This window comes from Psammomys obesus, unplaced genomic scaffold (genome assembly GCF_907164565.1).
Source record: "Psammomys obesus unplaced genomic scaffold, mPsaObe1.curated_primary_1811, whole genome shotgun sequence".
In the NCBI taxonomy this organism is placed as follows: domain Eukaryota; kingdom Metazoa; phylum Chordata; class Mammalia; order Rodentia; family Muridae; genus Psammomys; species Psammomys obesus.
Genome location: NW_026590767.1, coordinates 3,885,481 through 3,909,563, shown reverse-complemented (window position 1 = coordinate 3,909,563; position 24,083 = coordinate 3,885,481). Strand labels below are relative to the sequence as shown.

Sequence of the window (24,083 nt, the reverse complement as noted above, 5' to 3'; positions counted from 1 at the left end):
TTTTTTTTTTGTCACTGATATTTCCTGAGATTTCTTCTCAGACTATTTCCTTGGAATGAGTGTGGATTTTTCAAATGATTAAAAATGTGAAGCCCGGTAGGCCATGGTGGAGCATGCTTATAAACCCGTACCCAGGGAAGCAGAGGAAGGCAGATTTCTGTGACTTCGAGGCCAGCCTGGTCTATAAAATGAGTGCAGGATAGCCAAGGCTACACAGAGAAACCCTGTCTCGTAGAAACAAAAACAAATAAACACAAAAGTTTGAAGTCCAAATCGATGTAGCCTATATTATTAACAGGTAATAAGGTGGACAGGGAAGTATTGGGGTGGGGAGAAGCCTTCATAACATATTCTTTCACCATTTTTTGTCTTTCAAAAAGTATTTATTTTTATTATTTTAAAATTATGTGCATACGTGCATATGTATTTTGTTTTGTTTTCAATACACCCTGACCACAGTTTTCCCTCTCTCCTTTCCTCCCATTTCCTAATCCATGCCAGTTCCCCTCCCTCCCAGCCACTCCTCTTCCATTTCCCTTTTGAGAAGAGCAGGCCTCTCAGAAATATCCACAGAATATGGCATAAGAAGATAAAACCAGGCGCAAACCCTCATATCAAGGTTGGTTGGTAGGAAAAAAAGGGTCTCAAGAAAAGACAAACGAGTCAGAGACACCCCCACTCCCACTGTTGGGAGTCCCACAAGAACACCAAGCTAACAACTATAACATACATGCAGACCCATGCAGGCTCCATGACTGCCGCTTTGGTCTCTGTGAGCAGAGGGTTCTTTCTCACTAGGTTTTATGGTTCCTGTAGAATCACTTGCTTGAATCTGTTAGTGGAGTTAGAGACTCAGTAATACCTGCTGTGTGTGCTCTGTCTTTAGATTGGGAAAATACAATCAGAGCAGCTCTGTTTCTCAGTGAGAAAAGGCAACTTCAAGGTGCAGGTTGTTCCTTCTTGGCTACAATTAGTGACGGAAAAAAAAACAAAACAAAACCAAACCGATAGGAGGGAAACCATAAATTATTATCATGCTCTTTGTACCCAGAGCGTTTCTCTGATAAGTGAGAAGAGATAAAACCCAGACGTTCTCAGAAGTTTTATGCTTATGAAAACCTTTTCATCAAAGAGCACTGTTTCTGTGAGTCCAGGAGGATTGCCACATGTCTTGATGTTACACTTAGCTCATCTGCTGCTGCTTGCCAAGATATAACAAGATTCCTGGGCTCTGCTTCATGCCCTTGTCCAGGTTTGCAGAGCAGCATCATAAAGAAGCAGTTCCTTTCTGACCCCAGGTCGATGATACTGAAGTAGGTGGTGTGAAAGGAATGAAGACAGTTATGATCATAATAGGCCCTAGAGTATAATGATCATTATAGTAATCATCTGGGCAAATGTTCTTGGCCAAAGACAGGGTGAGCCTAAATCCCTTCCAAGGCCTGCTCTGTGCTTTTTGCAGACGTGGAATCTTCACAGCTCTGTCTCTGAGCCCACACTACTTCCCTGCCCCTACTGGTCAGGTCAGCTAAGACTTTCCCTGTTGCCCACCCAGCGTTTATGCAGGCCCTGGGGATCTGTCTCTGGTCTCTTTATGTTTGCTCAACAGTCACTTTACCTACTGAACCATTTCTCCACCTCTTTCCCATCCTGTTTCTTTTTCCTCCTCTTTCAGGTCTTCCTATGTGTCTAGGGAGGCTGGTCTGTAGGGGCTGTCTTTTTGTTTGTTTATTTACGTTTTTGAGACAGGGTTTTTCTTGTGCAGTTTTGGCTGTCCTGGAACTCCCTCTGTAGGCCTTGAACTCTTAGTGCCGACTGCCTCTGCCTCCAGAGTGCTAGGACTAAAGGTATGTGCCACCACCGCCTGTTTTAACAGACTCCTTAGACTTCTGGTATCTTAGTGGCTTCAGTCCATGAGGAACTCTGGCAGGAGGGAGAGCCAATGCTTAGTACCCAACTGGCTCCAAGTAGTGTCTCCTCAAACTCCTCTCTTTGGGTTCTGGAAACTCCACTTCTAGCCCTGGATACCTAGACTGATAATGGCTCTCCCTGATGCTCTAGTCCCTCCAACTTTGTGGTTTCAGCCACACACACTCATTCCAAACTGGGGTGTGAAATCTTTCTGGCTGACCCTGATGCATCATTGTAGGGCAGTGAATCACTGGTCGTCTGTGGCCTGCAGCTTGTGGCACAGGATTGGATAACTCTTCTATTCTCTGCATGCTTTCTGACTTATAACGAGTGTTACAGACAATATGACACCTAAACACCCTCTGTTCAGTTTATCCTGCAATATATCTTTTCTGGGGTTTGAGTTTTAACCACGGTGATGGAGGGAGTGCAGACAAGTCTGTACAGTGTAGCTGTCATTTCCAACCACTAATAACAACAGGTACTAGTGTTTTACAGCTGCAGAGATCACTCTAGAAGCACCAGTAAGCTGTTTTGTCGTTTTGGCACGCTGAGGGTTCAAGGTCATATGGTTTCAGCATTTAAAAGATGATGTTGCTCGCAAGAGTCTCTCCTCGAGGAAAGGCTTTGGGGGGTCCCTCGGCTAGGAAAACTCAGTGAGAGGCCAGCATTCCTTCGGGTCTCTGTTTCCTTTCCTGTAAAAGAAAGCGGACTGCTCCTGAGTCCAGTCCAGAAATCAGGAGCGGCGGCCACAGAGCGGCGGCCACAGATGAGGACCAGTACACTTCGGGAAGGCAGCGGGGCTCGGCGCCCCGTGGCTCAAGGCCGGGTGGGTGGGGCGAGGGCGAGCCTTGCGTGATTGGTGTGCGGCCCTCCGCCCCCGCCAATGAGCTGCGAGGGTGGGCGGGGGCAGGGCAGACACGTCGTCTTAAACGGCGTGACGCGCCGGGCGGTCACTTCTGTCTTCGTGGCCGGAGTACGCCGTGCGGTTCTTAGCGGACGCTGTCAGGTACCGTGCCCTCGCCCCGGGCTGGGCCGAAGCGGCCCGGACGGGGTCGGCGATCGGGAGTCTCAACTGGGGCTGTGCCGGCCTGTACCGGTCTCAGGCGCGGCGCATCCCAGGGGCAGGGCGGGCTCGACGAGAGGCCGGGCAGGGAACGGGAGGCCGGAGCTGTGGCACGGCCGCCTGCCAGGCAGCGCTCGGGCTTGCCGCCCCCGGGGGGGACTCGCCTAGGGCTTCGGGGACCTCGGCTTTCGAGAAGGCGGCGTTGAGAGCGCGCGGAACCTCGAGCAGCCCGGCAGCCGGGGATCCGATCCCCTGAGGCCGGAGCTACGGACGCGTGGCCTGGTCACCGGGAGGGGGCGCTGATGTGGACCAAGTCTGAGTGCCTCGGGCAGCTTCCTTGTCCAGAAGCTGATCCTGCCATCCCTCCTCACTCCCCAACCTTCTCTCCAGCCCTAAACCGAGTGAGAGGATCGAGGAAGTGACGTGCAGGTTATAACGAGAAGGTGGCTCGGGATTGGCCCTCAGGGCTCTCGGCACGAAGACCCCCCCTCCGTAGGCCTTCAGCAAACGCTGCTGAACCTCAGTAAATTCCAGTCTAATTTGCCAGGGACTGTTGCTGCCAGCAAGCCTTGCCTCAGGCCTTCATCGTGCCCGGGAGCGCATTTACCCTGTAGATGTGTCAAGATAGATTAAGTGAGGGGGAGTGACTTTGGAATGAAGTGGCTTTGCCAACTGAGTAACCTCGTATTTCTCCATCCTAAATTTCCCCAGTCAGGATTGTCAGAGAGTCTCCTGGAACTGTACTTTAGATTTTTTTTTTTTTTTTAAATGTGTGTGTGTTTGTGGGCATGTGCACATAAATGCAGGTGCCCTCTGAGGCCATAGAGGTCCAACGTCAAGCAAGAGTTTTCGGTAGTTGTGCCACTTGTGGATGTTGGGAACCAAACTCTGTTCTTCTGCAAGAATAGTAGGTGATCTTACGTGCTGAGCCGCTCCTAAAACCTTAACTAGTATATAATCTTTTAAAGGTATTTCCCCCCCCCCCCAATCTCATATATTTTCCTTCCTTTTATAATGTCTATTTGGGTGTGTATTTTATGCTCTTTGCTGAGTTCATGAGGATGAGCCAAACTCCATACTTTTAAAGAATAATAATGAATGGGCAGTGATTTGGAGGTGTGTGGAGGGTGCGGTGGAGTTGATCCAATCCTTTTCAAGTAGTATTATGTTAGTTGTTTGCCTGTGACGCACTTGAGGTGAATTTTAGCCAGAATATTGGTTACGTAAAACAAAGCTTTTGTTGGCAGAACTTCAAAAAAATAAGGCCTGTATTTGTGAATGGTTACCTCAGGAAAGTAAATATTTGACTATAGTCAAACCAAATTTACTTCTCAAGCTGAATATTTTCAATGGCTTTTGGATGACTTTACAGTGATGATTCTTTTAGAGTAATTTAAGAAAATGTTGTTTAATAAGTCAGACTAAACAAATTATTCCAAATGCAGCCCTTAGTGGAAAATGCAACCCTTGTTAGAATATTCCTGTGGACTGATAAGGAAGGGAGTAATGATGGCCTGAAATTAAACATTAGGCCTGTCATTAGTTCTCATGCTTAAGCCCTTATTCTGCTAAATATGAATAGTATGTAAATAATATGATAAGGAGCTGGAGAGATGGCTCAGCTCAGAACTCAGCACTCAGCACTGGCTGCTCTTCCAGAGGTGCTGAGTTCAATTCCCAGCAAACACATGGTGGCTCACACCATTTGTAATGGTGTCTGATTCCCTCTTCTGGTGTGAATGAAAACAGAAGACTCATATACATAATAAATATAAATCATTTACAGAATAAATAATGTGATAAATAGTAAATATAAATGATAAATAAATAATGTGGGGTTTGTTTGCTTGTTTTTCCAAGACAGGGTTTCTCTGTGTAGTCTTGGCTGTCTTGGACTGCTTTGTAGACCAGGCTGACTCACAGATACCACTTGCCTCTGCCCACCGAGTGCTGGGATTACATGTGAGTGGTACCGCACCTTTTGATTTTGGTAGAATGAATGGTATTAGGTTTGAGAGTGAACCCTTGAAAAGATGAGGACAGAGAGGCAGCTTCTCAGAGTTGACTTACCTTTGTGCAGGATGGGCGGCCTCATCACCTGGCTAGTCTGGGTCATTTTCTGTTTCTCTCTTTCCTCCTTTAGGAGTTGTGTGTGCAGTAAGGACCTTGTTTACTTGTTAGGAGAAGACCCTTACTCAGGCTAGGTGATTTTTGAGACATGGTTGGTTACTCCTTTTTACAAACTTGAGTTCACCATGAGGATTGCTTGAAAATAAGTGTCTGAATTGTTAGGTTCTAATAAAAGTCTGCAAAGTTCTGAACGTGTTCAGGAGGGACTTGCATAGTAAATTCAAAGGGAGAAGGTGGAAAAAAATACTGTCTGAATAGTATTTATGTATAGAAGAAAATCGGTAGTTAATGGCAATCTCGAAAGTATTTAATTTTCTTGTCTGATTTCTATTTTTTATTTTTTTAATTTTAAGGCAGGGTCTCACTGTGTAGCCCTGGCTGGTCTGGAACTCACTATGTAGACCAGGCTGGCCTTACACTCACAGAGATCCATCTGACTCTGCCTCCCAAGTGCTTGAGTTAATGGCGAGTGCCAGCACTGACCACCTCAAACTCCTTGTGTCTCCGAGGATGATCTTCCTGATGTCTCCTGATCTCCCTGCCTCTGCTTCTCCAGTTTCTTTGGTGCTGGAGATGTAATCCAAGGCTTCCTACATGTTAGGCAAGTACTCTTCCAACTGATCCTCAGCCCCAGAGGGTTTCATTTTTATTGTTTTAAAGAAAAATAATCCAGTTTGAAAACGAAACCCTGACAGTGTTTTTTTTTTAAGTTGTAGAACTTGGCTAGTGTTCTTGTGAACCTCGAGCGGAAGAGAACCTAATGAATGGCTCCTTTGTGCTAAACCTGGGGCTTTAACATGAACTCAAGACACCCGGGAATGGCTTCACTCTCATTTGACAAATGGGGAAAATTCCACAGACAGAATTTAAATCCTTATTGTGAAACCTGTGGATTCTCTACCCCCACTTTTACCATTTCCCAAGCCTCTTTGAAAGAGATGACTATTTTAAAGCCTACTTTAATTTAATCTAATATTTCTCATACAGTACCAAGCTCAGTAACTTGAACACAGAGGCTCTTTTGTAGAAATGTTTGTACTAGATTTTGGTACATGATGGTCTGTGCAGCTTGTGACCTTTCCGAGTTAAGTTAAACATCCAGACATCTACTTGGAGAACGTGAGACTATTGCTCATGTTTTGAATGTTTCTGGTAGGCTACTGATTATAATCATTTTATATAAAATTGAGGGGACCTAGCAGATAAATAGATTCTAGTTGAGCAGGTAATTCTTGTATAAATTAAGATAAGTTGAGTTTAGGTAATCTTATAGTTTCTTTCCCCTTGCAGTCTTTATTTTGTTTTGAGTTTAGCTTTGGGCTGGAAATCCTCTTGCCTCAGCCCCACCCTTAGTTCTGGGATTACAGTCCCTCAGCCCCCTTCTGCAGTCACAAAGAGTAGTTTTTTATTTTAAAGTTTGAACCTTTTCCTAAGAACAGGTGACCTGGTGGACTCAAGGCTGTACTACCTAGGAGGAGTACTGACTGTACTTTTCTTTAAACCACATTGTCTTCTCAAAGCTAACCAGATCCTTTAATTTGATTTTGCTTGTTGCCTGGTATATGTCAAACTACTCAGACCCATGTCCAAGTTCATTCTCAGTGTTTCTGACCATAAATACAATTTATGGTCATTGTAGAAAGTAGAGAATAGTTAAATATAGCCACAGTGACTTTTGTGTTTCTTCCCTTTACAGTTTCCCCTAATAGTTCTTACTTAAACATGTTCTAAAACACCTTGCCATGCCAATAGAAATTTATTTTAAAGATTTGTCTGTCTGTCTGTCTATCTAGGGTTTTTCGAGACAGGGCTTCTCTGTGTAGCTTTAGCTGGCCTTGAACTCACTCTGTAGACTCACAGAGCCTGCCTCTGCCTCCCCAGTGCTGGGATTAAAGGCGCGGGCCACCACTACATGGCTGATTTATGTCTTTTTATGTGTATATGAGTGTTTTGCTTGTGTATCTAAGTGCATCCACTAGTAGTATCTGAGAAAGCATGTTTTATTCTTATTTGCTTGGCAGAAATTAGTATCACTTTAAGTTTTAGTAGTTCAAACAGGATTTACTGTGTAGATTGTAAAGAGCCTAGAGAGAAATGGTAAGTTGGTGTCTTAGGCTTATTGATGGTGATGGAGACTGGTTCTTTGTAGTGCAGTTAGACATGTTGTTAGTCTTCATTTCCAGTCTAGTGATTCTTGCTTTGTGTTTGTTCATTTGAGAGAAAATACTGTGGAAATTACAGACATTTTTATTAGGGGAATGTACCTTTGTATATAATTTTTTTTTTTTTTTTAAGGAATCATTGGGACCTTCTCAAGACAGTCCCTAGATATTGAGTTTTAAATCTGTACTCTGGTCTGAGCCGTGGGAAGAAAGAATAGTGGCAAGTTTTGGCAAACAAGACAGAGTTCTGGGATTTGATTAGTTTGCAAATTCCTGAGCCTACTGGATTTTTAGTGTAGAGTGAGAGCCAAGGTGAAAGGGAAGTTAGCCAAGTCCCAAGACTGGCTGATTTGGCAGCTCAATCAAGAATGCTAAGATTAGGCATGGTTTGACTTGTTAGAGAATTCTGTTGAAACATGAATTAGCTATTTGTCTTAAAAAAAAAAAATAGGGAGATAGAGACATCCCAAACACACCTGGCTTTTGGTAACTTTACCCTAATCTAGAATTTATCTTAAAATGCTTTCCCTCTCTGCTTTCAGACGTGATACCTATGCATGCTCTTATTTTTCTTTTCATTGTAGTGCCTTTCTTACTTTAGCCTGTTTCAGCATTTTACCATGCTCTGAATGGTGAACTGTGCACACAGAGGTTGGAGGAACACTGTTGTGGGCTGGTTGTAGGTCTGGTGCAGAGAGAGTAGCCTGATTCTTAAAAATGTAAACGCTGTGAGTGAGCACCAGTGTCCTCAGGACAGTCATACAACTAATTTAGCTGTTTGTGCTTTGATATTCTCTTGGCTTAATTGCTTTTTACTTTGAATAGCTGACTTTTTTTTAGTTTGTTTTGTTTGCGAGGGTCCCTTGGCTGTTTTGGACTCAGGGTTATTAGGTCTATGCTTTGTAGACCAGGGTGGCTTTGAACTCACAGAGATCCTTGGGCCTCTACCTCCTGAATGCTGGGATTAAAGGCTGTCTCATCACACCAGGCTGAACAGTTCATTTTTTTTTTTTTTTTTTTCTGTTTTTTTCAAGACAGGGTTTCTCTGTTTAGCCTTGGCTGTCCTGGACTCGCTTTGTAGACTACGTTGGCTCACCTGCCTCTGCCTTCCAAAGTGCTGGGATTACATGTGCCCCACCATGCCTGGCTGAACAGTTGATTTTTTTTTTTTTTTTTTGATACTTCTTTTTACTATGTTTTGTGTAGGGGGTGGCTGTGATTATAGGAACAGTCATCCAAGCAAAACAGATTCTTTATGAGCTGCCTATTTTCATCTGATACATATCTATCTATATTTGTGTTATTGTAAGAACTCAAGACTCTAATTAAAGTGTAGACCAAGTCCTTTTGCTTTTGTTAATGCAAAGTCTGACCTGTAGACATTTTAGATATTTGTGCTAAATAACAGGTTTTTCTTTGGTTTGGATGCTAAGCTTTCCAGCCTGCAAAAATTACTTTTTCCTGTCTCTATTTTTTTTAAAGATTTATTTATTTTTATTTTATATGTATTAAATGTTTGCCTGCAGCCAAGCATGGTGGTGCTCTCCTTTAATCCCAGCACTCAGGGAGGCAGAGGTAGGCGAATCACTTTGAGTTAGAGGCCAGCCTGGTTTACAAAGGGAGTTCAGGACAGCCAAGGCTACACAGAGAAACTCTGTCATCGAAAAATGGAAAAAAAGAAAAGAAAAGAAAAAAACCTCCTAAAACAACAACAACAACAACAACAACAACAAATCCAGGGATGGTGGCATATGCCTTAATCCCAGCATTTGGGAGGCAGAGAGAGGCAGGTCGATCTCTGTGAGTTCGAGGCCAGCCTCTATAAAGTGAGTTCTAGGACAACCAGGACTATTACACATAGAAACCCTGTCTTGAAAAACAAAACAAATGTTTGAATGTGTATGGGTACTATGTGGGTCCCTGGTGCCTGCAGAGGTCAGAGGGTCTTGGATCCCCTTTAATTATAAACAGTTGTGAGCCATCATGTGGACACTGACATCTGAACCCAGGTCTTTTGCTAAAGAGCAGCAGTCCTTTTAATCGCCAAGCCATCTCTCTAGCTAGCTCCCCTCCCCCGCCTTGCTCTTTCTATTTAGAGACAGGCTACTTGTAGCCGAGGCTGGTTTGGAACTTAATAGGCCAGGCTAGCCTGGAACTTGTATTGATCATTTTGCCTCTGCCTTCTAAATGCTGGGATTACTTCACCTAGGTTAAAACCACATTTGTTATTGTTTCCCTACCTACATAAAATAGGAAATAGAGGTAGGGATCCTGCGGCGGGGAGTGCGGCTGAGAGAGGTTGAGGCAAGTGCTGCTTGTGGTCTCAGCTCCATAGGGTCCTTTGAACCCAGAGTTAAAGATCAGCCTGGGCTTTAAAAAGTGCAGAATGGTTCGTAGCCCCTGCTTCTTATCCCATGACCACCCAGCAAGCAGCTCTGGCCTCTTACTTGGCTCCCTGCCTCTGATATCTGCCCTGAACTCTGCACTTTCTGATAAGATAAGGCTGGGTACTAACTGCCTGGATGCTCGGCAGTTATATCTGAGCACACATGAGTTGTCCCTGGAAAGGTTCTCACTCAGTGCCTTCTCATTACTTTACACAGGTTCTACCCTTCCATTCCTGAAAGAACTATATACAATGCTTTCCAAACTAGCAAGTTTGCAGACCGTTGCTGCTCTGCGGCGAGGAGTTCATGCCTCAGCTACCTCTGCTGCATCTGTTGCAACTAAGAAGACCGTGCAAGGCCCGCCATCCTCTGAGTACATTTTTGAACGAGAATCTAAGTATGGTGCACACAATTACCACCCTTTACCTGTAGCCCTGGAGAGAGGAAAAGGTATGTTTTGGGTTAATCCACCCCACATTTGCTTGAAATGTGTTAGAAGAATTAGTTGCTTTGTATTTTCTCATGTCCAAGCCTCATTGAATGTCTGTTGCAGATAGGGCTTCTTTGATCTTTGCTAAGTGACTAAGGTACCTGTGCCTGTCAGTCTTCCCTGGTGGCCTTAGTGAGGGGAAATGCAGAGGAAATAGGAATGTGACTTGGCAACCAGTTTTTTTTTTAAGTATTAGTTTTTATTTTTACATAACTCTAGTAAGAAAGTTATAATTATTAAAATGTTTCTTTCCTCTTCATCTGGATAACCAAGGGCTTTTAGCTGTGTTCTCTCCTCCCCTCCTGGCCCCATGTACACCCTGTTTTCTAGTTCTTTACCTCTAGATATTCAGTGTGTATTTTCTAACAGTCTATGGGAACTCTGTCATTTTCTATTTTTTGAGGTGAGGGTGAGGGTTTGAGATAGGGTTTCTCTGTGGAGTCCTGGCTGCCCTGGAACTCATTCTGTAGGTCAGGCTGGCCTTCCACCTGGCTGTGCTCCCAGCTCAGGAACTTATCTTTTATGTGCACAATTATCAGATTGGGTAGTTAACAAAAACACAGCAGGAATTCAGCTTTCTTTTGTGTCCTGAATTACAAAAGAAACTTTAGACCAGGAATCTCATTCTTGTTGGGTTCTGTTATCTGTTGATCAATAGTGGTAGTGCTACTCCTTCTCTTTCTCTTCCTCTTCTTCCTCTCCTTTTCCTTCTCTTCTTCCTCCTCTTCCTTCTTCCCCAGGCCAGTATTTATTGTAACACTCTTCCTAACTGACTTATTTCAGCCTGGTCATAAGCCAGTGTTTCGTAAATTTTTCTCTGGAATAGAATTGCTGGGTCATGTAGTAACTGTATGTTTAGTTTGAAGAGGAATGGCCAACCTTAAGAAACAAACAAACAACATGAAGAAACGTGTGTGAGTTTGTGTGCGCGTGTATGTCTGTTCGTTTGTCTGTGTGTCTCAACTGGTCCTGAGGAAGTCAGGTGGCTCACTCGATCAGATTCTGCATCATTCCCATGAGGCAGGATTTCTCTCTGAACATGAAACACACCATTTGCCTTGCCTGGCTGGCCAGTGAACTCCTGGTGCCTGTCTGCCTCTCTGCCTGAACAGAGAGCCTTTATTTTGGGCTTAAGCTTGGGCTCCCCACCATAGTCCAATGCAGTGGATTAGGGAGGGAGCCCTGAGTAGCTGCAAAGCTGGGTTTTTACTGTGGGTTGAGCAGGGAATGGGACTTTTCCAACTTGGCGGTTACATGATTGGTTTGAATTTAGCAGAAACAAGCTTGTCATAAACTGATGGGTTGGTGCTGATCTAGGAAATAGGGGGAACTTCATGGAGTGTCCAAGTAACAAGGTGTGCCAGGTAACAAAGAGTGCTAACAGAAAGTGCCCAAGTGACAAAATCATTTTGACCAGCTAAACAAAGGTTTCTAACTAACCTTTAATTTGATTGGTCAAGTGCTTGGGGCCTTTTCAAGGCGGTTACTAACTGGATTGTTTCTGATTTTAAGAGAGTTTATTGAGTTTCATGTTCTGAGAAATAGAAACATGATCTAAGCAACTGTGGAAACATTACCAGGAAACAGAAACTCAGGCCTGTCATGGCTTGGTCCCTTCACTTGTATTCATCCAACTTCAGCTGCCCAAGTACTGGGATTACAGGTGTTCACCACCACACCCAGCCCCAGTTGTACATTTTACATTTCCACAAGATTGTTTATATCTTTGTCCCATTTTTTTTTTTTTCATTAAAAAAAAAATACAACCATACCAGCATGAAACAGCATCTCCTTGTTTTGATTTACATGTTTCTAATGGCTGGTCATGAGTTGTACATCTTTTCATGTTAATATTAGTTTAGCATCTGTGTTTCTTTAAATGAAACACTAGTAAGTTATTTGCCTATATTTAAAAACAGGGTCTTGCTTAGTCCAGGCTGGCCTTGAAATCCTGATCCTCCCTCCTGCCTCTTTCCCCTTGGTGGTGGGATTGCAGGTATGTGCCACCATGCCTAGAGGTTTTTATTGTTATCACTGAGTTCTGGATACTAAGTCCTTATGTTTTGCAAATACCACCATCATATGCTCAGTTGTCATTTCTACTTTACAAGACTTTTGTCTGTTTTGTGTAACTTACATTCTTCCTTCCTTCCCTTTCTTTAATAATTTATATAATTTTATTTTATGTGCATTGGTGGGAAGGTTTCAGGCCACCTGGAACTGGAGTTACAGACAGTTATGAGCTGCCATATGGGTGCTGGGAGTTGAACCCCGGTCCTTTGGAAGAGCTCTTAACCTCCAAGGCATTTTTTCTCTCTGTCTCTCCTTCTTTTTCCTTCCTTCCTTCCTTCCTTCCTTCCTTCCTTCCTTCCTTCCTTCCTTCCTTCCTTCCTTCCTTCTTTCCTTCTTCTCTCTCTTTCTTTCTTTGACTGAAATTAACCAGACCCAGAGTCTGTATATCTCAGTAAACTTATACTATTGACTAGCCAGTTGGAATGGAAGCTGTGGAGCTACATGTTGGATTTTACACTTTCACTATTGAGTATATTTTTATGTGCTTATTCATCACTAACCCCTTGCCCTGTGCCACCCCACATCATGACAGCATTACAGTATTTTATGCTGTTCTGCTAAATATATGTCTAAGAGTCAGATAAAACATAGCTTTAATACTTCTTGCTAAATCAGAGTTTAGTAGGCTTGTACTAAACCAAGTTTTGAGCATAAAAATATATTAAGTAGGGTATCATGTAGTGTATAGAGGGTTTAAAAAAATCAGTTTATTTTAGGGGTCTTATAGCATACAGAGACTGTAAATTCTTTTCCTTCTCTCTGTATTTTAGGCATTTACATGTGGGATGTAGAAGGCAGGCAGTACTTTGACTTCCTGAGTGCTTATGGTGCTGTCAGCCAAGGACACTGCCATCCCAAGATCATAAATGCCATGAAGAGTCAGGTGGACAAACTGACATTAACATCTCGGGCTTTCTATAACAATGTCCTCGGTGAATTTGAGGAGTATATTACCAAGCTTTTCAACTACAACAAAGTCCTTCCTATGAATACAGGTAAAGCATTCCCATTTTTTTTTTTTTCCAGTTCCCAACAAGTCAATCATTTGTTTCTTTATTTAATTATTTAGCCTAGCCTGGCCCTGAATTTACAATTTTCCTACCTTAGTCTCTCAAGTAATTGGGATTAAGTTGTGTACCACATGCTAAGCTTATTTCTTTGATAATTTGCAGCATAAATAAAATCTGAGTATTTTTCCTACAATAGGTGTGGAGGCTGGAGAGACTGCCTGTAAGCTTGCTCGTCGTTGGGGCTACACGGTGAAAGGCATCCAGAAATACAAAGCAAAGATTATTTTTGCTGGTATGTTAATTTAATTGTTAAAGTGTTAATACATGGTATCATTTATATGATATGTTATTTATGGACTGTTTTATAAAGGCTGATGGGGAAATTCCTTCTTAGATTTCTTCTTGTGTGAGATTTTCTATTTGTGATTCTGTGGAATGAATACAAGGTCTGATGGTTGACAGTCTAGTGCTCTACTCCAGAGTCACACCCCTAGCTCGAGATTTTTCTGTCTAAATCCTCCTTTCTTGAAGTAAGTAACTATTTGATTGAATGTCTCATCTTACCAGATTTTCCTCATAGCTGTTTTCTATTTACTTTTCTTTTCCGGTGCTAAGTTTGAATGCAGGGCTTTGTATGTTCTATATAAGCATTCTATCATTGAATGTCTGGCCAGCATTTTTGTTGGTTTTTGAGACAAGGTTTTATTGTGTAGCCTTGGCTTTTCTGGAACTCACTGCCAGACTGGCTTCAAATTCGTGGAGATCTGTCTGCTATTACCTCTCAAGTGCTGAGATTAAAGGCATGCACCACCATGCCTGGCTTTTGGCCAGGATTTTAGCCCTAATATTGAATGTGCCCTTGTGTTGTGTTCTTAGAAGCTATCAGGAACAGGAGGCTTGAAGCTGGCTTGTTATATTTCTGAGAATGACTGAGGAGGAATGCTTTGAGTTTCACGTTAAGGAGGTATACAGTTTGTTGGGCTGATGTAATTGACTTTAATAATTTTTTTGTGGGATATTCAAATGGTAGGTTCTAACTTTAAAGTTTTGATTTTAGTTAAAAATAGCATGTATTGATTTTGTGGTCAAATTCCATTCTTTTTTTTTTTTTTTTTCTGGTGAATACATATAGTTAATTTCAGTCTGATAGCATAATTAAGTTATGGCCAGAGGCAATTGGTATCTTAGGTAACAGATTATGATCTGAAGAAATGTTATATGATTCTCTAACGTACCATTTTGTTTTTAAAGCTTAAGGGTATAGGCTTAACAAGCTGTAAATCCTGCAGCTATCCAGAAGAGGGACACAGAAGAGGAAGATGGGAAACCTTGCTGTTTGTGTTAAGCTGGCATGCAGGTCAGCCACATGGCAAATGAGCAGTTATGTGGCTGAGAGGAGGGCTTCACCAAAGTGTGAAAAAGCCTAATGTACCAGAGAAAATATAATTTGGCTCGTGCCAGTTTCCAGAGACAGAAAAGAAGAAATGGGAAAGGTTCTACTTTTCTGAGTAATTCAGAAAAGCAGGTGGCTTAACCCAGCAGTATAGCTTGGCTTCATAAGCGACTGCCTATAACTTACCATTTGAAAATGTTTGCTTTAGTGTAGGTATCCTGGCTGGCCATTATGAACAAAATATAACTTCTTTTATAGATTGTCCAGTCTCTTTCATACTAGTGAAGTGTACAAAGATATTTTTACATTGTATTGACAGAGGCTGTTGAGTCAGTGGAATGACAGTGAAAGACTATCCTATCCCTGCAGGGTAAGCTACAGGTTGAAATAGGGAGAGCAGAACAGGTTGGCTCCTGGTCTCATCAGTGCATATTATCTTAAAGAATATGCCCTGTATGTGGGTTTTAAAAAGATGGGCTGACTCATGAGTCAGAGACTCAGAAAAAGACAGGCTTTTGCAAGAGTAATGCCAAGAGATGCCAAGAAGCTAAGCTACAACCACCTGGTACATTGAGTTCATTGAGTTGCTGCTGGCAAAGCTGGTGGGAGATGTTAAAACATCCTAGTGTGATGAATTCCCATTCTCTGCTATAGTGTTCGTGGTTGAGTTTAACTCCATCTGAAATGATGCAGTTGTTTGCTCTGCTGGCTGATGTTAGGATGTTTGCTTTCTACTAGAGTAGAAGCTCTGAGGACAGGCGACTCCCAGGCTGTCCATGCTGCCCATTTCCTATCCTGAAGTGGTCCCTGGCCTCCAGTGGCTCCCAGGCACATTTATTAATAGAAAAAACATGATCTTGAGGAAAGGCAGATGTCTGTTTCATTTAGTGTTACAGAAGATTGTAATATCAAGGAAGGCAACATGGAAAGTGTTTGGACTGGAAAGGATCTCCGCTGTAAGTGAATTTGGAAATGTGTCCTGTTGAGTAGGTAGCTTACATACTGGGGTATCAAAGGAAACTGCTAATCTCTTCACTGGATAACTCTCTTTCTCACATTTCTACTGTAAGTGTGCATTCTCTGTCTAGAAACCTTGCTTTGAGAATGCCTCAGTTGTTGGGCTTCATTTGGAGTGGGTCTGAGAAGAGTACTGTAGAGCTGTGTCTAAAACAGTAATTACAAGAAGACTATTGGCCTGTTGTCAATGGGAACTGTTGGAATCAGTATCAGATTTTGTTTGAATAATTGAAAGCTCACTAACTAAAAGCTAAATGACCCATTATTTATTATTTTTAGTCAGGTTCCCAAAGTGTTTGTAGGGTAGTAGTACTTACCAAACTGGTGGATTTCTTTGGAATAATCACTGTTTGTTTTTCCGTATAGCTGGAAACTTTTGGGGTCGAACGTTGTCTGCAATCTCCAGCTCCACAGATCCGACCAGTTACGATGGCTTTGGACCCTTCATGCCAGGCTTTGAAATTATCCCATATAACGATCTGCCTGCGTTGGAGGTACATCAGGGTGTCTGTGGTACTAGGCTCATAGCAGCTATAAATGATTTTGAATTATTACCTGTTCAGAATGTGAGTTAAAAATATATTAATGAGTGGGCTGGAGAGGTGTCTCAGGGGTTAAGATCACATACTGCTATTGCAGAAGCCTCCGTTCAGTTCCTTGCACCTATATCTGGTCATTCATAACCTCCTGTATTATCAGTGCCATGGATCTAACACTGGCCACCTTGGGCAACAAGCATGCGTGTGGTGCAGATACATACTTACGTAACAGGCAAACACTCAGGCTCAGTAAAAAACTTAAAGTAATAGGGTAGGTTGCTCAGTGGTAAAACAGCAGTGTGTGAGGTCTTGGGTTCAACCCCAGTACTACAGAACAAACAAAAGTTATGAATCTGTGAAAATTCTTCTAAAGTTAGGATGAAATCTGTCTTTGTTTTATTTATTTATTTTTTTTCTTCTCAAGACAGGGTTTCTTTGTATAGCCTTGGCTTCCTGGGCTCACTTTGTATATCAAGGCTCACAGAGATACACCTCTCTCTGTCTTCCAGAGTGCTGGGATTAAAGGTGTGCGCCACCATGACCAGCTTGAAATCTCAGTCTTATTCTCAGTCGTAGGCAGTTAGTTTCTAACCCAGGGAAATCTGCTTTTGTCATGTAGTACTTAGGCCAGCTGACTATTCAGATCATAAGAACTTGAATATTGGCCACTTAATACTACAAAATATTTCTCTCTCTCTCTCTTTTTCTTTTGAGATAGTCTATTTTCTTTCTCTTTTCATTCTTCTTTTTTTCTTCTCTTTTTGAAGCTTTGGCTGGCCTGGAACACAGTATGTAGACCAGGCTGGTCTTGAACTCAAAGATCTGCCTGGCTCTGCCTCACATGTGCTGAGATTAAAAGACACGCTTCATCATTCTGGCTAAAAAAAAATTGTTTTTGAGACTTGTAAATTGTAGAACTGGACCTAAAGACAGTTGTTAGCCCTTGTGTGGGTGCTGAAAATGGAACCTGTGTTCTCTGTAAGATCAGCCAGTGCCCTTAACTGCTGAACCATCTTTCCAGCTCTAGACTTAGGTTTTACTTATAATATATCTATGTGTTAGCAAAATATAGGAATAATCTGGCATAATGGTATATGCCAGTAAACCCAGCATGCTAGAGTCCTGCAATTACAAGCATAGATACATGCTTAGGTTCATCATCATCATCTCCCCCCGCCCCATTGTTTTCTTAGATGTATTTTTTTTACTTTGAGTATTTTGCCTGCATGTATATGTGCTTGGTGCCACTGAAACTGGAGTTGTGGTGGTTGTGAACCACCGTATGGGTGCTAGGAGTTAAACCCAGATCCTTTGGAAAGGCAACAACTGTTCCAAACTGCTAAGCCATCTCTTCAGTCTCTCATAATTATTCCTAACAGGAAGCATGTGTAGTGTTTGATTTCAGTTGCCAGATAAGGTAGAATGGAGATATTAAAAGTCACTTCCTTCTGTTTCCTTTGTAGCGTGCTCTTCAGGACCCAAATGTTGCTGCCTTCATGGTGGAACCCATCCAGGGTGAAGCAGGTATTATTGTTCCAGATCCAGGATACCTGACGGGAGTTCGAGAACTCTGCACCAGGCACCAGGTGGTCCTGTTCACTTTGCAGTGAGGCCAAATGTATTTGAAGTTTCCTGACAGGATAAATGATTATCTCACTTCCCACTAGATGAGTTCCAAGAGTTAAGGAACAGTCTAATACTTAGAACCCTCTATGGAGGCTAACATTTCAGTCTCTAGAACACTCTGGAACAGTTTCTAGATGCTGTGTGATGCTGCAGACCAGACCTCAAGGCTCTTACTATGGCTTTCTCCTCCCTTCTCCAAGAAACTTACACTCTTTTAATCCCTCCCAAATCTGTCTTGTGTCTGTCCCTTTGCTCCAAATGTTATGGCTCTCTCCCTTTTTTTCCATCAAAGCTAATAGTATATTTTGCTTACTACTTAGAATTCCAGAAAATATTTGGTAATTGTATATGCATTAATTATGTGAATTTGCTCTTAGAGTGTAATTAGAACCATTAAAGCTCTACAAAGTCTTAATGTTTGCTTAAGTGCCTTTCTGCTATGCAGAGCAGTGCCACATGGGCCACTGGGAGGTATTGGACTGACAGAGGAAGCAGATTTCTATAGGACACCATTGAATTGTGTGGGTACTGAAAACATCACAGGTTATCAGAAATGATGCTTAGTGAGAAGATTGAAGTAACGATACTCTTTATTTCCTTAAGAAGTGCGAGTGACAGTTGTGTTACCTGTTGTCTCTCCCAGGTCCTGCTTATTGCTGATGAAATACAGACGGGATTGGCCAGAACTGGTAGATGGCTGGCTGTGGATCACGACAATGTCAGACCTGACATAGTTCTTCTTGGGAAGGCCCTTTCAGGGGGCTTATACCCTGTAAGTTCAGTGTTCCTTTATTTATGTTTCCTCTTCTGCTGACTGTGACTGGGATGCTTTTTGGGTGGCTTGATTTGGCCCTGTGTGATATAGGCCACCTGGAATACTTTAGACATCCATTGTGTGGTCGGTCCATGGTTAGTGTTGACCAGTGGTTGTGCCTTGGTATGTGCTGTGGCATTTGATTTGGACAGATGCATTTCCCCTCAGAAGTTTCTCCTCTCACTTTTCAGAGCCTGGCATCACTAATTGTTCAAAACCATGACCAAGGAGCATAAAGATGGGGGCATTTTGTTCTTTTTTTGGGTTGCATCCAGAGCTAGTAATTGATGTGGGATAAAAGGCTTTGATTAGACTGAATTGTCTTCTTGCACAGAATGCCCATGCTTGTTTTCTAAGCAGAGCATTTTGGAAAGAACTGTAATTGTCTTGTTGCAAAAACAGCTTTGCTTGGGCTGCAGAGATGCCTCAGTGGTGAAGAGCACTTGCTGCTCTTCCAAAGGACCTAGGTTCAGTTCCCAGCTCCTATATTGCAGGTCACAACCATCTGTAACTCCAGTACTTCTAGGGGATCCAATACCCTCTTCTGGCTTCCATGGACACTTCAAACAAATGGGGCATAGACATACATGTGGACAAAACACCTTACACACATAAAATAATAATTAAAAAAGTTTTTTTCTTTTAGTTCTGAAAGTGTATACCAAATTTTTTGTGCCATTGAAGTGCGTTTACTATATTTGTAATGTGTTGGGTTCATCATGGGTTATTATTGAGAGTCAGGGGACAGTTGTAAACTTTTAGTTGAAGGGTTATAGAAGTATCTGTGTCCCTGGTGTGCTGAGAATATGAGGAATGACACAATGGATTCTGTCTTTCAGGTGTCTGCAGTGCTGTGTGATGATGAGATAATGCTGACCATTAAACCAGGCGAGCATGGTTCCACATATGGTGGCAATCCACTAGGCTGCCGAATTGCCATTGCAGCTCTTGAGGTGAAAATGGATATGGCTCATAGATACCTACTTTAAGTAGTGTTGAAGTTATTTTTGAGTCCTGGCATAATAAGTTTAATAAGATTGCCAAGTGTTAGAGAACAGGGAGTACAGAGAGAAGGTTTTAGGGGCAAGGCATTCTTAAAAAGTAAGGTAATATTTTGCCTTGTCTAATAGACTGAACTCCTAACTCCTGGCCTTTTTGAGTTTGTAGTGTGTCGCCTGCCTGCTGGCCACCTACTGTGCCCCTTTAGTTTAGTGAGCAAGATTTTTTTTTTCTTGTTTGTCTGTTTGTTACTTTAGTCAGTGTTTCACTATGTAGTTCACACATCGGCTTTACCACGTAGCCCAACCGAGACAGCTCAAAATTCTCCTGCTGTAGCTGCCCAAATACTAGGGTTACAGGTGACCACAGAGTTCTTTCTTTTTGTTCTTTCAGATGTGATTTGCAGGCTGGCAGCCTTAGTTTAGTGGAAGAGTAAGGCTCTGGTTTGATTCCTTAGTACCTACCACATTGATAGAAATGAAATCTTGGCAGTAGGGAAGCTGAGAGGCAGGACAGTCACAAGCATGAAGCCAGTCCAGGAAAGTAGACTTAAGGTAGAACAGTACGGTAGGGGGAGAAAAAAGGCAATTCTAGCAGCTTAAAGCTAAATTATACTTAGTCCATTGGTTATTCAGATAATAACAGCATATTATAAGTTGCATTAAGTGATTTTTAATCTTCATTTTGCCATGAAGACTGACAATGGAATTGTGACTAAAGCAAAGCTCTGAGATTGTATCTGTTTAGCTAGAAATTAATATAGGCCCTGAAAAGCAAACACTGGTGACATCACTCTGTTTCATTTTGGGTACATTTTGCTTGCAGCCTTACATGGATTGCTCCAGGACTCATTTGTATAATTTTTTTAAAAACAGGTTTTAGAAGAAGAGAATCTTGCTGAAAATGCGGACAAGATGGGTGCTATCTTGAGAAAGGAGCTCATGAAGCTGCCCTCTGACGTTGTGACTACTGTAAGAGGGAAAGGGCTGCTAAATGCCATTGTCATCAGAGAAACCAAAGGTAATGGCCACTGCACATTAAACACAGTGTTTAGGGCAGTTTACTAGACTATTAGGCAAGCCATTTAGAAAAGTATGACTGGATTGTATTAATGTTATCCTAAATGTAGATCTTTCCAAACAGGAAGGCCTGTTTTGCTATTTGACTAAGTGTTTATTCTTTGCAGACGTTTTCATTTTCTGCTTGTTAGTCTGGCAGCACTTAGCAATTCTTGGTTATTTTCTGTTAATCTTTTCATTTCACTGGAATACGTTGTACATACTGCTGAGGTCAAAGTAGCAGCAGTAGGAATAAAAGGACTGGCTTTGATGTTGATAATAAACAATGGGAGCTTGAGGTTTCATTGTGTGTCTGATATCAGTTATCACCCTCCAGGGCACCCTGCTGGGTTTTCTTGGGCTAACCAATTCCTTTTAAAGTAGTGATTCCAGCAGAGGAACTTCTGAGAAAGGAACTGCTGGTGATGGTTTGGAGTAGGGTAGACTCTGGCAGTTCTAGGCGGTTCTGCCTGCAGCCAGGTTGAGAACCGCTGCTGGGAAATGATGCTTTGTTCTGCATGTTCAGGAGGTGTGCCCATCTCAGCAATGCGTAGTGCTTCTAGGACTTGAGGATTTGCCTATTCTGTTATTTCATTTTATGTCTGCTACCCAAGTTCTCTCACATTAGCTCCTTATGGTACATGTTAGGCATCCCTAATCTGAGAAGTTAAAATTTTCCCAAATCTGAAAGGTTTTGATTTGTATTTTCTTACCAGAGGAAGAAAATCCCATACTTGACCCCAGGGAATAGGCCATAATCAAAACACAGGTGCATTGAGAATCTTGTGTGAGCCAGATGTGGTACATGCCTTTAATCCCAGCACTTGGGAGGCAGAAGCAGAAGGATCTCTGAGTTTGAGGATATCCTGGTCTAAAAATCAAGTCCAGAATAGTCAGGGCTACACAGAGAAACCTTGTCTTGAAAAACCAAAGGGGAAAAAATAAAGAATCTTGTGTGAAATTATCTGTATGCCGTATGAGTGTGAAATGTGAGTTTTGCGTTTATGTGGATATGTCGCCTCTGTATATGCCAACTTTCCTGAGTCTAGAAGGAGCCTTTCTGGCTCCAAGCACTGCAGAAGGGGTTCTCTGCCTGTAACAGTCAAAACATGTCATTCAAACCTAGTTCTGTTCTTGCCAAAAAGTCAGTAAGGCAGACTCTTGAGCACAGTAGCAACTTAGAGCTCTTTTCCTGAGCAGACCCTAGGGACACTCCCTGAGGCTGTGCTGCCTGTGCCTGTGACAGGGGTATTCATACGTTAATCTCAGCATACACTGTGATCATTTTTTGTAGATTGTGATGCTTGGAAGGTGTGTCTTCGACTCCGAGATAATGGGCTTCTGGCCAAGCCGACCCATGGCGATATCATCAGGCTTGCCCCACCACTTGTGATCAAGGAGGATGAGATCCGGGAGTCAGTGGAAATCATTAACAAGACCATCTTGTCCTTCTGAGAGTAGGAACTGTTTACTGGCCGCTGGAACCATTTTCAGAAGGGGGTCTTGTAAAATCCGCTCACATGGGCAGATTCAACTGGCTTTTCTCTTAAAAGGAGTTTTTTTGAATATATATATATATTTCAGTTGATGCACAGTAGAGTGACACTTAGCAGGAGCCTGCAGCTGGCTGGATGACAGAAGAACGAGAGTGAGTGGCATCTCTCTGTTAAGGTTTTGACTGTGTGGGAACCTTCTAAGGAGAAACAGATCCATCTGCATACAGCCTGCAAATCCAGCCCTGCAGTAATTTACATACATTGTTATAAGTTCCTTGCTGGTGTGACTGTTTGTATTTGGAAGTTATTTCTGAGATACTACGTAAGAAACTTGCTTAACCTCATGCAGATGAGTCGTTGTAATCAATGAATGTTAAGATGATTGAAGGTTAAGCATATGTAAAATACTAGTTTAAAGTAAACTTTGTATTGGCCAACACCAGAATGTATTGTATAGTTTCTGAGAATTCATTCCTAAATTACACTTTAAGTACTTGATTGCAATTTGTAAAACATTTATTTTCAGTATTTCTTTGAATAAAGCTTAATTTTTCTTTTTACCCCAACAGAGTATTTTGTATTTCCATTTTGGTAATAATCAGTGTCTTTCTTCCTTTTGACTGGCATTTCATCTATTGAGACCAGTGTGTTTCAGGCTTTTTATTCTAAATAAAGCTATGACTGATTCATACCTGTGCAATGATATGAGTTTATTTTTTAAATTTTTGTTTCATTTTTTTTTTCTCCTGTGTGTTTTATGGAATAACATTCTTATAAGGTGCTTGCTGTTCAAAAAGAATAAACTTTCTGACCTAGACCAGTTTACCCCTCCTTAGGCAAAGGGTAACCTGGGGGCCCCCTGCTCCCGAGGAGGTCACCATATTGATACTGACTTCGTGTGGGTACCTGATTAGCACTACAGCCCAGAACTGAACTCAGATCCTCCTGTCTCAGTCTCAGTCTTCCAAATAGCTGTGAGTATAGGCATGTACCACCTTGACCCCTGCAAAGGGGATGAAGTTCAGCAGTGGTGAGAGATGGCTTAGATTTTTAGAGAGCTGGCTGCTCTTCCAAAGGACCCAAGTTTAGTTCTCAGCACCTGCTTTGGGTGGCTTCCAACCGCCTGTATCTCCAGCTCCAGGGGATCTGATGTTCTTTTACACACATGACACATACACACATTAAATAATAGTAATAGTGCCTGACAGAACCGTGTTTGGGGTGTGTGTGTGTCTACCTGAGATTCTGCATTTCCTGCAGGCACTCTGAGATGTAGAGGCTGCCTTAAGACCCACGATCATGCATTCAGAAATTCTTCGGAAGAGGCCTGAAGACTACGTGGACTTGGCAAATGAAGCTGTTGGCCAAATTCCTTGGAAGACCGGCAAAGTCTTGACATAGAAGAGAGGAAAGCATGATGGTGTGTGGGAGGTTCCAGGAGGTGGAAAGCTTTGAATTTAGACAAGCCAGGTCTTGGTCTGATGAGCCCTGGTGTTGCTGAAAGAAGGAAGCAGGGAAGGGCACCTTTTCCTACCATAGAAAACCTGCCAGGCTGAGTCCTGGAGAAGTCAGCCACCATTCTTACACCACTGTGCCACCTACATGCACAGGACATCCAATTCTGTGTTAGTGAGGAAGCTGCTAGCAAGTCCTAGGGACTTGCTCCCAATCTACACGTTAGGTAGGCCTTATGCTTTGTCTAACATCTTTAGGACAGTCAGCTTCCCCCGAGGGGCCATTTTCCTGCCTAGGGGACAGCAGGAACATTTGGGTTGCTACTTAGAAAAGGGACAACGATATGTCCTGTTCTTTGCAGGAAAGCCTCTAGCTGCACGGAAATCTTGTGACCTGCCTGGTAGTTTACATTCACTGCCAGGTATGACTCAGATCTCTTGAGTATTAACCAGAGTCC

General features: G+C 42.5%; 1 protein-coding gene across 1 annotated transcript; it reads left to right on the top strand.

Moving 5' to 3' along the window:
• Positions 1-2,857: 2,857 nt before the first annotated feature.
• On the top strand, positions 2,858-22,862 carry Oat (ornithine aminotransferase). Its single transcript, XM_055608889.1, has 10 exons — positions 2,858-2,920; positions 9,873-10,106; positions 12,990-13,214; positions 13,426-13,521; positions 16,006-16,133; positions 17,642-17,764; positions 18,448-18,576; positions 19,458-19,571; positions 20,493-20,637; positions 21,970-22,862. Exons 2-10 carry the CDS (start codon positions 9,908-9,910, stop codon positions 22,128-22,130), a joined length of 1,320 nt encoding a protein of 439 aa, XP_055464864.1. The 5' UTR covers positions 2,858-2,920; positions 9,873-9,907; the 3' UTR covers positions 22,131-22,862.
• The last annotated feature ends 1,221 nt before the right edge of the window (positions 22,863-24,083 follow it).

Excerpts from the sequence above, each read along its gene's own strand:
- Oat (XM_055608889.1), top strand. The coding sequence starts at position 9,908 with ATGCTTTCCAAACTAGCAAGTTTGCAGACCGTTGCTGCTCTGCGGCGA. Across the intron at positions 10,107-12,989 it reads AGCCCTGGAGAGAGGAAAAG|GCATTTACATGTGGGATGTA; the intron begins GTATGTTTTGGG and ends TCTGTATTTTAG. Across the intron at positions 17,765-18,447 it reads AACTCTGCACCAGGCACCAG|GTCCTGCTTATTGCTGATGA; the intron begins GTGGTCCTGTTC and ends TGTCTCTCCCAG.